The sequence below is a fragment of the Mesoplodon densirostris genome, chromosome 2, assembly GCF_025265405.1.
Source record: "Mesoplodon densirostris isolate mMesDen1 chromosome 2, mMesDen1 primary haplotype, whole genome shotgun sequence".
Taxonomy (NCBI): domain Eukaryota; kingdom Metazoa; phylum Chordata; class Mammalia; order Artiodactyla; family Ziphiidae; genus Mesoplodon; species Mesoplodon densirostris.
The window spans coordinates 21470897-21483175 of NC_082662.1; the positions used below are offsets into that span (position 1 = coordinate 21470897).

The 12279-nt window shown below is 56.4% G+C and overlaps 1 protein-coding gene across 1 annotated transcript; it reads left to right on the forward strand.

Moving 5' to 3' along the window:
• The first annotated feature begins 1435 nt into the window (after positions 1 to 1435).
• CNKSR1 (connector enhancer of kinase suppressor of Ras 1) lies at positions 1436 to 11377 on the forward strand. Its single transcript, XM_060081143.1, has 21 exons — positions 1436 to 1487; positions 4348 to 4505; positions 4609 to 4790; positions 5366 to 5450; positions 5852 to 5893; positions 5973 to 6077; positions 6792 to 6851; positions 6964 to 7032; positions 7326 to 7427; positions 7514 to 7584; positions 7676 to 7752; positions 7896 to 8002; positions 8081 to 8111; positions 8517 to 8689; positions 9553 to 9626; positions 9790 to 9861; positions 10129 to 10202; positions 10350 to 10411; positions 10492 to 10591; positions 10691 to 10872; positions 11123 to 11377. Exons 1-21 carry the CDS (start codon positions 1436 to 1438, stop codon positions 11375 to 11377), a joined length of 2133 nt encoding a protein of 710 aa, XP_059937126.1.
• The last annotated feature ends 902 nt before the right edge of the window (positions 11378 to 12279 follow it).

Genomic DNA, 12279 nt, shown 5'->3' on the forward strand with positions numbered 1-12279 from the left:
TTCTACATAACAGTGTGTATGTTCATTTCAAACAAGTGGAACTGATTCTGCCTGATTCCAAAGTCGTGGGAGTCCCCTGGCCTGGGATGATGATAATGATGATGATAACTGCAGACACTTAGTCTGTGTCAGACATTGTTCTAGAGGAAAGCTCTTAACCCGTGCTTCCCAACTCAGGGGGCCTATAAACTTGTATGGCAAAAAAAATTATATATTTATTTTCACTAACCGCTAACTGAAATTTACCACTTCCTTCTTCATGGATTGAAATATTAGCCGTATCTGTGGCTTTGTCACCAGTAGAAATCACAGATATTTTCATATCAAATTGTAGTTATCACAAGTATCCCAAAATATCACTTATGCTCATAACGATCTCAAAATGGTGACAGTTATGAACCCACTGCTAAATCACACTGTTTCAGACACTCCTGCAGCATAGCTGCCATTGATGGTGCCCAGTAGAGGGTCAGTGACCAAATGCTGAATCCATCTGCTCTCACATTGGTCACTCAGCTTATTTCTTACTCTCTTGCAACCTCTATCTGTAGGTGTTTGCTGATCAGTAAGTGCAAGGAGGTGAGTCAGAGGCCACCTCCACAGCTCAGTGTTATTCACGCTGAGTAACAACATGCTGATCATTAGAAAAGGAATTTAATTTGCCAGTCTTGTTATTTAATGCTGATAAATGCATATTACTATATCATAAATTTGTGGTTTTTAATATATTTTGATAACAACTGTCCTCCTTGTAATCGTCAGCATTTTGCTTTATGCTTTTAAAAGCATCATTCTAAGAAACTGTCCAGGGTTTCCACCAGATTGCCAAAAGGGTCCACGGTGCAAAAAAAGAGGGGGCTAAAAACCAGTTCTAAAGATTGTAGAGCTATTAACACAGGTACTCTGCATAGCAGCCCTCTGAAGTAGGAACTATTGTATCCATTTTACAGACAGGGAAAGTGATGCCTGGTGGGTAAGCTTAGCCCTTGGTCACACAGCTAACAAGCTGCCAAGTCAAGATTTGCACCCAGGCTCTGGCTTCCTCACCTCTGCGCTTTGCTACCGTGCTCACTGCTCACTTTTTGGCCCCTTTTTGAGGAGCCTTGAAGGTCAGGGTCGCACCCTGCCATTTGAGGCCAGTTTTGGGCGGGGATCCCAGGCCAGCTCTGAGGTCCCCTGGGTCACACATCAGTGGCACCACCCCCAGGTCTGGCAGCCCAGCTGCCCTAGGATGCCTGAAGGGCAGGGCAGGAGGTGGACGGCAGTAGGCCAATGGCTGTCACAGCGCCTCACCCAGCCAGCTCTGTGGGCCCAGGTATGCTACTGGCTCCGCCCCCAGCCCAGCCCAGCCTCTCCCCAGGTCAGAGCCCTGGGAGCGGAAATTCCTGCGCGGGCGAGACGGAGCTGGTGCGGATCCGAGAAGCCGAACTTGGCCATGGAGCCAGTAGCGACCTGGACCCCCGGGAAGGTGGCGGCTTGGCTGAGAGGTGGGTGGGGCTGGGGCAGCGTCGGGCGTGAGGGGCACCGGGACGGGGAGAGGAAAAGGACAAAGGACCTGGCGAGTTTGTCAGTTGGTTAGTCAGTCAACAAGTATTTACAGTGCCTGCCGTGAGCCTGGCAGAAGGATAATGGACATGACCCCGGGGGGCCCCCCCGGAGGACCCAGAGGGGGTCTCCCATCCCTCCAGAAGCCCAAGAAGCCTCCAGGGTGGCAATGGGGAGGCAGTGGTTGTGTAGGGAACACAGACGGTGTCTCCCCAGCTGCCCGCCCCCACTGTATCTCCTTCATCTTCCCTCTGCCCCAGGGCGCAGTGGGCTCTCATTAAACCCATTTTTCAGAAGCCGAAAACTACACACTGAGCCAGGAAGTGATTTGCTGAGGCTTTGGAATAGGGCCGGTGGGGTGTCTTTTCCCTTCCCCCCGCCCCGAAGCTCCCAGTGAGAGCAGAAGCCCCGGCCTGACTGGAGGGGTCAGCACAGCCCCTCCCTAGGCCTCCAGGGGGGATGAGCCCAGTTGGGTGGGAGAGGTCCCAGACTGTCAGCCGACTCAGAGAAGTGAAGACCTTCTGACATGCAGCTGGGAGCCGGGAGGTGAGTCAGGACACTCCTCCTACAGGGAGGAGCCAGAGTGGAGGGGGCAGCCGGAGTCCACTGAGGGCAGGCTCAGGGTGACCAGCCCCGGTGAAAGCAGGGATTCAGGGCTGCCGTCAGACTCCCAGACTGAGTTCCAGGCCCAGCCCCTCCACTCACCAGTTGAGTGACCACAAGTCTCAGTTTCCCTATCCATAAAATGGCAAGGGCAACTCTGATCTCACGAAGTGAATCAAATAAGACAATCATGTTGAGGGCCTGGCGCGTGCAGTTCAACATCAGGGTCTGTCGGGGGGTAGGCAGCACGGCACATTGGCTGTGTGCCCAGGAAGGGAGGTGCTCGAGCGCCCAGAGCCACGGAGCAACAGGTTCTCGAACGCCTAGTCAAGTGCTCTTAATGTCACACAGGGAATGAGGGAGAGCTATTGATCCCCAAAGACCCTGGCTTGGAATGGCAGGGGTTCCTTCAAAGAGTGAGAAAGCTAACTGTTAACCTCTATTTGTATGTTTTCCCACCTGTAAAATGAGAACAGTATCTCTGCTTTCTAGATTCGGTGAGGATTAAATGTGTTAGTATGTATAAAGCCCTTAAATTTTTCCTAACACATAGTAAGCATTCACTAGATCTTTTTCTTACTTGTGAGTGTCTACCTTGTAAGAGGCCTGGGCTGGAATTAGAGATGAACACTTGTTTAAGGCCCAGTCCTTGAAGAGCTCGTGATCAAGTAGGAGAGGTTAGTGCTTTGATGCAGGGGTTTGTGGAGGTGCGAGGGGCAGCGAGAGCAGCCCCCATCCCAGCCTGAGGAGTTGTGGAAGGCTTCCTGGAAGGTGTAAGATGAAAAGGGACGTGAAGGAGCTGTAAGAGCAGTCCAGGCAGAAGGAAGAGCACATCTGAGGACCCTGAGGCAAGAGAGCATTCCACGAGCTGCAGGGAGTTAGTGCTCTGGATCTGAAGTGTCTAGTTTGAGGGGCTGTGCGCCAAGAGATGACTGTAGAGGCAGGTGGCGGCCGGATCATACAGGGCCTTGGGGATCACGGTAAAGAGTCTGGCAATAATAATACGGGGGCTGTTACTGATTGTCTACCATGAACCAAGGCAGTTGGCCAAGTGCTTGACATGTGTCGTGTCATTTAATACACATGATGAGAAGGTAGGTGTTTTAATTTCCCCCATTTTATAGGTGAGGAAACTGAGGCACGGAGTAATTAAGTAATTAAGTAATTAAGCTCAATCGCTGTCACTCAGGTCTCCCTGACTCCAAAGCCCCATCAAGCATGAGTTCAGCAGCATCAGAACACCTGGAGGATTTGTTAGAATGCAAATTTCTGGGCCCTGCCCCTGAGTTCTGATTCAGCAGATGTGAGCATTCGTTTGTTTTTGTTTTTTTGGCCATGCCGTGTGGCTTGCGGGATCTTTGTTCCCTGACCAGGGATTGAGCCTTGAGCGGGGGCCATGGCAGTGAAAGCCCAGAATCCTAACCATAGTCACCATGCTGTACATTACATCCCCCAAACTGACTTATAAATAGAAGTTTGTACCTTTGGACCACCTTCACCCATTTCCCCTACCCCCTCATACCCTGCCTCTGGCAATCATCAATCTGTTCTCTGTTTCTATGAATTTGGGTGTTTGGGATTCCACAAGTAAGTGAGATAATACAGTATTTGTCTTTCTCTGATTTATTTCACTTAGCATAATGCCCTCAAGGTCCATCCATGTTGCTGCAAATGGCGAGATTTCCTTCTTTATGCCTGAATAATATTCCCATGTGTGTGTGTGTGTGTGTGTGAGAGAGAGAGAGAGAGAGAGAGAGAGAGAGAGAGTGTGTGATATATTTTCTTTATCCATTCATCTGTCAGTGGGTACTTAGGTTGTTTCCATGTTTTGGCTATTTTTCTTTTTTTTTTTTTTTTGGCCATGCCACACAGCTTGTGGGATCTTAGTTCCCCGACCAGGAATTGAACCCCGGCCACAGCTATGAAAACACTGGGTCCTAACCACTGGACCACCAGGGAATTCCCAGAATTTGTATTTCTAAGTTTTCCAGTGAGGCTGCGGCTGCTGGTCTGGGGACCATCCTTTGAGAACCACTGCCCTATATGACCCTACTTCTCAACTCAGTAGGCTTATCTGTGAAATGGGCAGGGCAGAACACTGCCTGGGTCTCAGGGTCATTAGGAGAAGGACTTGTGCACTGATCAGAAAGGCCTTGACCCCCACTGGCTCCCCCATGCTGACCCTCGTTCTTCCACCAGGCCTCGATGATTCCCTGCAGGACTATCACTTTGAGGACTGGGAGCTGCCTGGCAAGTACCTGCTCCAGCTCTGCCCCCGAAGCCTGGAAGCTCTAACTGTGTGGCCTCTGGGCCACCAGGAGCTCATCCTGGAAGGGGTAGAACAGCTCCGGGCCCTGGTGAGTGAATGGCGGCCACACTGGCTGCAGCTTCCACCCACCCTGGGGGTGCTGATGGGGGGCTGGCCGCTGCCAGGAATTAACCTGCCCCTCTGTGGTACAGAGCTCCGGGCTACAGTCAGAGAACCTGCAGAGCCTGACAGAGGGGCTGCTGGAGGGGATCCGGGCATTCCAGAGCTTAGTCCAAGGTCGCTTGGGGGGCTGTGCTGAGCCTCCTGCAGATGTCCTCAGCGCAGCCACGGAGCTGGTGCATGAGGCCCGTTCCCTCCTCTTCTGGCTCAACAGGTACTTCGGTCTCCTCCTAGGGTCTGAGTAACTGGTGAGGGGACCCTTCTCATCCTTGGCTTCCTCTGGGACCTGGGAGAGAAAAATAGAGCTTTGCTCTTGTTCAGATATAGTGGAACTGGGCAAAGAGGTTAATTGGTCTGTGTAGGGGCACTGGGTTGCCTGGGTTCCCACCCCACCTCCAGCTTGTAATCATGACAGTCACATCAACAGCATTATATAAAGAGCTCTCTACCCCCTTCACTGGCCGCTGCTTGTCCCATAGGTCCCAGCTCTAATGTCACCTCCTCGGGGAAGCCTTTCCTGTTACACAGTCTCAGAGCTCCCTACACTTCATAGCAGTAGAAGTTAAATCATTGATGTAATTAGATGTTTCATGTCTGTCTCCCCAGTGCCTAGAACAGTGCCTGGCATTTATTAGGCACTTGACTAAGGTCTTTAGATGTATCAGTCATCTCCTTTACCTCAAATCAAAACCCATCAGAGTCTTAGATGCGTAGCCGGCGCAGGGTGGTTCAGTGGCTTGACTGTTAAGCTCAGTTCCTTAACCACTGCTCCATCCTTCCCTCTGCCAGGTACCTCTTCTCCCACTTAAATGACTTCTCATCCTGCCAGGAGATTGGGGAATTGTGCGGGGAGCTGGGCCAGGCCTTGCAGGAGGTAGGAGGACCAGAGGCCAGGCTTGGCCCAGGCTGTAGAGACCAAGTCAGGCTAGAGCTTTTTATAACTTGTGAATCAGCACAGGATCAGGTGTGAGAGCTGGAAGAGGCGAGGGCAGAAAGAGAGGAGGCCCAGCCGCTGGGTAGGGGGTGATGGGGGTGTGGGAGCTCTCACTGGCGAGGGCAACACAGGAAGTTTGATTCTCAGGAGGGGGTGGAGCGGGGGAGGGCATGTGTGGTGACTTCTGGGGGCCTGGCGTCAGGGGGATGAGACCTTGGGGCGAAAGCTCTAAGGCCATGTAGTTCTGGGAAGGGGGCCAGGGTACGGGACGCCGGGAGGGACTGCAGGGAATCCCCCTGCCCTCAGGCGAAGGCAGTGCGCCCTGCTCACTCTGCTTCCAGGACTGTCCAGCGGCTGAGAAGGAGAGCAAAGTCCTGAGGATTGTGAGTCTGGGGGGTGAGTGGGGTGTGGGGATGGGGTGGGACGGGGCTCAGGCTAGACATCCTGCTCTCCATCCGCCAGAGCAGCCACGTGGCCGGGATCTGCCACAACATCCTGAGCTGCAGCCCAGAGGAGCTGCTGGAGCAGAAGGCCGTGCTACAGCACGTGCCGCTGGACGATCCTTCGGTGAGCCCTGACCTCTCAACTCTCACCCCTGACCCCTCGGCAGCCTTGTCTGGGCCCTGAAATCTGGTTCTGGGATCCCACAGAATCCTATACTGTCACAGCTGGAAGGCCCTGTTTTTTTTTCTTTTTTTGGCCGAACCGTGTGGCATGTGAGATCTTAGTTCCCCCACCAGGAATCAAACTTGCGCCCCCTGCAGTGCAAGCATGGAATCTTAACCCAGGGACTTTTTGTACAGATGTTAAAGGCCCAGAGGACTTCCCTGGGGTCTCACCGTCCTTCAGCCCCTTCTCCGGTCCTGAGGGGCTGCAGCTGGTGTGGTCTCAGGTGACACATCCCAGCCCTGGGACACGGACCTAGGGGAGAGGGGAGAGGACATGAACTTTCTTGCTTTAATCTTTGACCAGTTGGGAAAACCAGAGGCCCCAGCCCTGCCCTGTCCCGCTTCTCTCCCTGAGGTATGAGATGCTTCAGGAAAGTTGCTGAGAATCTCATACCTCAGAAGTCTGCAACCCGCTCCCCTCAGCCCTTAGGGGAGGAGGAGGCAGAGCTCAGAGAGGTGCAGCGCTGAGCCCGAAGTCACACAGCAAGTCGAGCGGTGCCAAGCTGAGGCCAGCTCTCTCCCCCATTCCACTCACCTGTGAGTCCTGGTGCCTAACAGGCATCCTGGTCCAGCGGTCCCCACACCCTTAGTGACTGCAGCCTCTGCCCTGCAGGGCCTGGAGATCTACACCACCAGCAACTGCCTACACTTTGTGTCTCGAGTGGGCACCCAGGTGAGACTCTTACACCCTTCTCAGCCGCCCACCCCCGTGGCCCTCCAACCTGCCAGCCAAGCCAGCTTCCAGCCCCATGAGGGTGCACCCTCTGAATCCCACCCCCCACCAGGTCCCCACTGATTCCCGGCTGCAGATCCTGCCTGGAGACGAGATTGTCCAGATCAATGAGCAGGTGGTGGTGAGTGAGGGGAGGGGCATGGTGGGCGGAAGGGGGTCCTGAGTAGAACTCAGGTCGGTGGGTGGGGAGGTTCCCTTGGGGAGACCAGGGCTGTGGGAGCTGCCTTCCGTGAGGCCAGCCAGCTCACACAGGTCAGAGGGGCTCGTGGAGGCTTCCTGGAGGAGGACGAGGTGAGGCTGAGCGGGAGGCTGAGGGAGTGCTCTGAGGCCAAGTGCTGTCGGGTTGCCTCAGAGCCTCTTGCCCAGTTCAGTCCCGCCCAGCATCCCTGCCCTGCCCTCTGCCCTGTCCCCCAGGTGGGCTGGCCCCATAAAAACGTGGTGAGGGAGCTGCTCCGGGAGCCAGACGGGGTCAGTTTAGTGCTGAAGAAGGTCCCAGAGCCGGAGGCACTCTCACAGGTACCTGCCGCCCGCCCCTGCCCCCAGTCTGCTTTCAGACCCCTGTCTGTTGCCAGCTCCATCACCTGTTTCTGATTATTCCTCAGAGCCCTCCTCAGGCCCTGGGCCCTCCACGCCCAGTGAGCCCATCGCTGGCTCCGGCCCTGCCGTCTCCCAGGTGACAGGCTCAGGTCTCGGGTAGGTCTTGGCCCCGGGTAGGTCTTGGCGGGTGGGCCATGGCTCACCTCATCTCTCCCTGATCTCTCCAGGGCCCCATCGGAAGACGTCTTCGCCTCCAACCTGACTTCAAACCCAAGTCCCGGACCCAGCCCTGCTGCCTGGACAGGTAATTTCAAAGCCCCACCAGTCGGCAGATGCCCTGGACAAGGCATGTGGGCTGCCTGACCCTGGACTCTTACACCCCGCCCCTACCACTGGGCCCGGGTCTGAGCTCAGGGACGCTCCCTCTCTCTCCTCCCTCCCTGACAGCCTCGACCTGCCTTGACCCGGAGCCCCTGCCCAGCCCCCATGCACCCTCAGCCACACTCCTAGCTGGGGTAGCAGACGCTCCAGAGCCCCCAGAACACCCTGACAAGGTAAGCTCTGGGGCTCAGCAAGGAGGGGTGTGTGGCTTTGAACCCATACGCTTCTCTAACCTCCTGTGGTCTTTTCAGAGTCCTGTCCCTGGTCGCAAGAAATCAAAAGGTATGAAATGCACCTGACGGGGTGGGGGTGATGCCCTGATAGGAGGAGCTCTTAGAAGTCTTTACAGTGCTGGGCAAGACCACCCCCCCACCAACACACACTTCACACACAGCCTCTCCTGGAAACAGCTCTGTTTCTGGGGTCAGACAGACCTATGCTCCCAGCCTGGGCCTCTCGCCAGCTCTGTGACTTCGGACAAACAGCTCATCCTCTGATCTTCAGCTTCCCTGTCTCTAAAATGGGAAGAGTCATCCCCACCTCAGAAGTGACACGTGTAACATTCTGAGCCCAGAGCATGGGTTCAGAAATATCAGCTGGGGGTGCTTGTGGGGGGCAAGGGAGCAGGTTGGTGGTCCGGGACACCCCGCCAGCCCCTCACTGACCAGCCGCGATGTGCTGCTGCAGGCGTGGCGACGCAGCTGAGCCGCCGGCGGGTGTCCTGCCGGGAGCTGGGCCGGCCTGACTGTGACGGCTGGCTCCTGCTGCGCAAGGTGCCCGGGGGCTTCATGGGCCCTCGCTGGCGCCGCTGCTGGTTTGTGCTCAAGGGACACACGCTCTACTGGTACCGCCAGCCTCAGGTGAGACCCCATACACACACACAGGTAAGCAAGTGAGTCACCTCAGGGCCTCGGCTCTTGTCCCTCCTCCACGGTCCACTCCCATCTGTGGTCACAGGTGGGCCCCAGTGTTCCTATGTGTAAAATGGGGACACTCCTCAGAGAGAACTGAGCAGATGTGTGTATAAAAGCGGTCTGGAAAAGGTATCACAGGCCGGGTAGAATCTCTTTGATTCCACCCGCCTTTCCTTCCTCTTCTGTTAATCTGTTCATCCTAGTTATGGGCCGTTCAAGCAATTGTTTATTCATTCAACTAACATTCAAGGTGCCTACTGTACACCCAGCTCTGGGCCGGGCCCTGGGCCACAGGGAAGAATTGGACCGTTTCCGTTACTCAGGCTGGTGGGGAGAGGAATGAATACACACTCAGGGACAATATGGGAACACAAACTATGATGGCAGAAGAGCCAGGGGTGGGTGGGAACCCAGCAAAGGTGGCCAGTCCACCTGAAGAGTGGTGAAGGCTTCCTGAAAAATCAGTGCCTGAGAGTTAGTCAGATGGAAAGGAGAAAGAAAACCAGGCAGGGAGAGGAGCATTTGCAAAGCAGCTTTGTCTGTGTCTGTGATGGAGCAAATGCATGAGGGGGCTCCTCTTCCTTGGCTGTTTCTCTGGATATCTTTGGCTCCCCGTGCCAGGCTCAGAGGCACCCCTTGGTCACACCTCCTGACCTCACCCCAGCTTCCTGCCCTGAGCTCTGGGCACTGAGAGATGAGTGGTTAGAGAGCCCAGGAAATGCCCTCTCCCCTCCCCCGCCCTTAGGAGCCTGACTGAGCCTTGAGGGTATTGGGGCTTCAAGCTGACCCTCACACTATGATCTCCCCAGGATGAGAAGGCTGAGGGCCTCATCAATGTCTCCAACTACAGTCTGGAAAGTGGACAAGATCAGAAAAAAAAATAGTTAAGTCCTGAGGTGTGACAAGCTGGGGGTGGGGAGAGAAAGGGAGAGGTAGGTGACAGGAGGGGCGGATGGGGGCAGCAGGTAGCTGGGATGCCCAGTCCAGCCTCTCTGCGTTCTGGATGGGCACCCCCAGGTGAGTGAGGCCCCTGTGCTTCCTGGCAGTGTGTTCCAGCTCACCCATAACGTGTACAAACCCTTCATCTTCGCTGCTGATACCCTGACGGACCTGAGCATGTGAGTGCCACCCCCTTCACCTCCACAGCTTGCACGGGAGTGCCCAGGGGCTTGGGCTCAGGAGCCTGGATTCAGAGCCCAGCTCGCTGATACGGCTCAACAAGACACTCACTCCTCTAAGCCTCAGTTTCATCTTCTCTAAAATGAACTAGTAAGAATTCCTATCTCTCAGAGTTGCTCTGAGGATTAAATTAGAAGATGATATAGGCGAAAGCCCCTGGCATACAGTAAGTGGAAACTCCCTGAGACCCATTTGCCCCTCCACAGGTGGGTGCGCCATCTCATTACCTGCATTTCCAAGTACCGGTCTCCAGGCCGCGCCCCCTTGCCCCGAGAGGAAGGTGGGTGCCTCACAGGGCTGGGTCTCCCCTGAGCCTCTGCCTTCCCTGGGATGGGGGCTGGGAGCTCAATTCCCCCGAGCCCACCTCCTGGCCTGCCCAAACCCTGTGAAGCTGAGTGGGTTCCCCAGTCACTCTTGTCCACCCCAGACTGCTACAGTGAGACGGAAGCAGAAGACCCCGACGATGACGCAGGATCCTGCTCAGCCTCGGTGAGTGGGAGCTGACGCGGGGTGAAGGGCAGGCGTGGAACTCAGACTGATACCCTCCTCTCCTTCCACCCTGCCCCCAGCCCAGCCCGGCCCAAGCTGGGAGTTCGCTCCACGGAGACACATCACCTATGGCCGCCCTCACGGAGGGCAGCCCACAGACCTCCTTCGGTCCTCCGACAGGTGCCGAGCCAAGTTGGGGGGCGGTGTGTGTGCTGGGAGCCGAGACGGAGGGCTGGGGGCGGGGGCGGGCACACGCTCACCCTGCTCCCCCTCCCACAGACAGCAGCGAAGGGGCCCTGGAAGGAATGGTACGGGGGCTGAGGCTGGGTGGCGTGTCCTTCCTGGGCAGGCCACAGCCCCTCACTCACGAGCAATGGCGGAGCTCTTTCATGCGGCGCAACCGAGACCCCCAGCTCAATGAGCGAGTGCACCGCGCGCGGGCGCTGCAGAGCACGCTCAAGGTCAGCGGGCGCAGGGCACCGTTAGGGGCTGGGCTCGGGGCTTTCGGCTCGGTTCCTGGCCCTCAGCCCTGGGCTCTGCTGTGGACTGGGCCGAGTTCTAGGTTCCTGGAGCCAGGCCCTCGATTTGAGGATGGGGGCTGGACCGGGCCAGGTGCTGGGTTCTAGGCCACTGGACTCCAGAGCTAGCTCTGGACTCAGGCTCTGCCCGCTCCCCGGGTGATCATGGCCCTAACCCCTACCCCTCTTCCAGGCAAAGCTGCAGGAGCTGCAGGCCCTGGAGGAGGTGCTAGGCGACCCCGAGCTCACTGGGGAGAAATTCCGCAGGTGGAAGGAGCAGAACCAGGAGCTCTACTCAGAGGGCCTGGGGGCCTGCAGAGTGGAGCGGGCCGAGGGCAGCTCCCAAGTCCCGAACTCTGACTCCGGGGAACCGTCTTCCCACCCCCCACCCTCTCAGCCTGAGGAGCACTCCTGTCTCTGCCCCCTGACCCCAGAGAGTGACTTCTGACCTCCTGACTTCTAACTCTGACCAGTACCCTAGTTCCTGACCTCTGGCCTTGAGGACCACCTCTGACACATCTAGGACTGAGCATCCCTGCATTCTGTTCCAGTCTGGAAGTAGTGCTTGTCCGTGGTTCTGTCCCAAGCTGACTGCCTCTTCCTGAGCTGCTGCCATTTCTGCTCCTTCCTCCCCTGGAGTGGGGTGAAGTGAAGTGAGCTTTGTGCCAAGGAAGGAGCAAGAGGCGGGGCCGAAAGAACTCTCTCCTACCCTGTGCTCTCTGGGGTCACAGACCTGCCCCCTCCGCCCCGCAGCACTTCGTTCCCCAAGCCAGTCTGTACGGGCGTTCTTCACTTTACCCAGGAGACACTTTTCAACTAAATAAAGTCAGTTTCTTTAACAGAAATCTACATGTGCCTTTGACTTCCGTATTAGAATCTGGAATCTGCTTCCCGGAGGGGACTGGGATGAAAAGCTGTCGGGGGGTTGGGGGGTGAGCACTTTTGGTCACTAGCCCACTGTGTGGCCCACCAGCCTGGGTTCTGTACCTGAAGCCCCATGCTACCAGGGTGGTGGGGACTCCTACCCATGCCCATCTCTCCCCAGCCCTTCAGAGACCGGAGTGCTGTCCTGCCCCATCTCCAGGGGCGAAAGGTGAAAAATAGAGAACAGCCTTTCACTCTACAGCTGGGGAAACGTACCTTGCCTGGAAAGGCGGCCGGGGGGGTGGGCAGCCCTGGAGACTGGAGTGGTGGGATGGGGTAGCTGGCGGGCAGGGTTGCAGGCTGAGGTCTGCTAGGAGGAGGACCACAGAACGAAACACCTTTCTCGTCTTCTCTCCTTAGCCCAGTCTCACCTCCAGCTCCTAGACGCAGAGCAGGGACCCGCCCCTCTGTCTCCATCCAGGCTGC

Bases quoted from the DNA above. Each gene is read 5' to 3' on its own strand.
- CNKSR1 (XM_060081143.1), top strand. From the start codon at position 1,436: ATGGAGCCAGTAGCGACCTGGACCCCCGGGAAGGTGGCGGCTTGGCTG. The intron at 7,753-7,895 runs GTAATTTCAAAG...CCTCCCTGACAG, and splicing joins CAGCCCTGCTGCCTGGACAG to CCTCGACCTGCCTTGACCCG. The intron at 10,873-11,122 runs GTCAGCGGGCGC...CCCCTCTTCCAG, and splicing joins CGCTGCAGAGCACGCTCAAG to GCAAAGCTGCAGGAGCTGCA.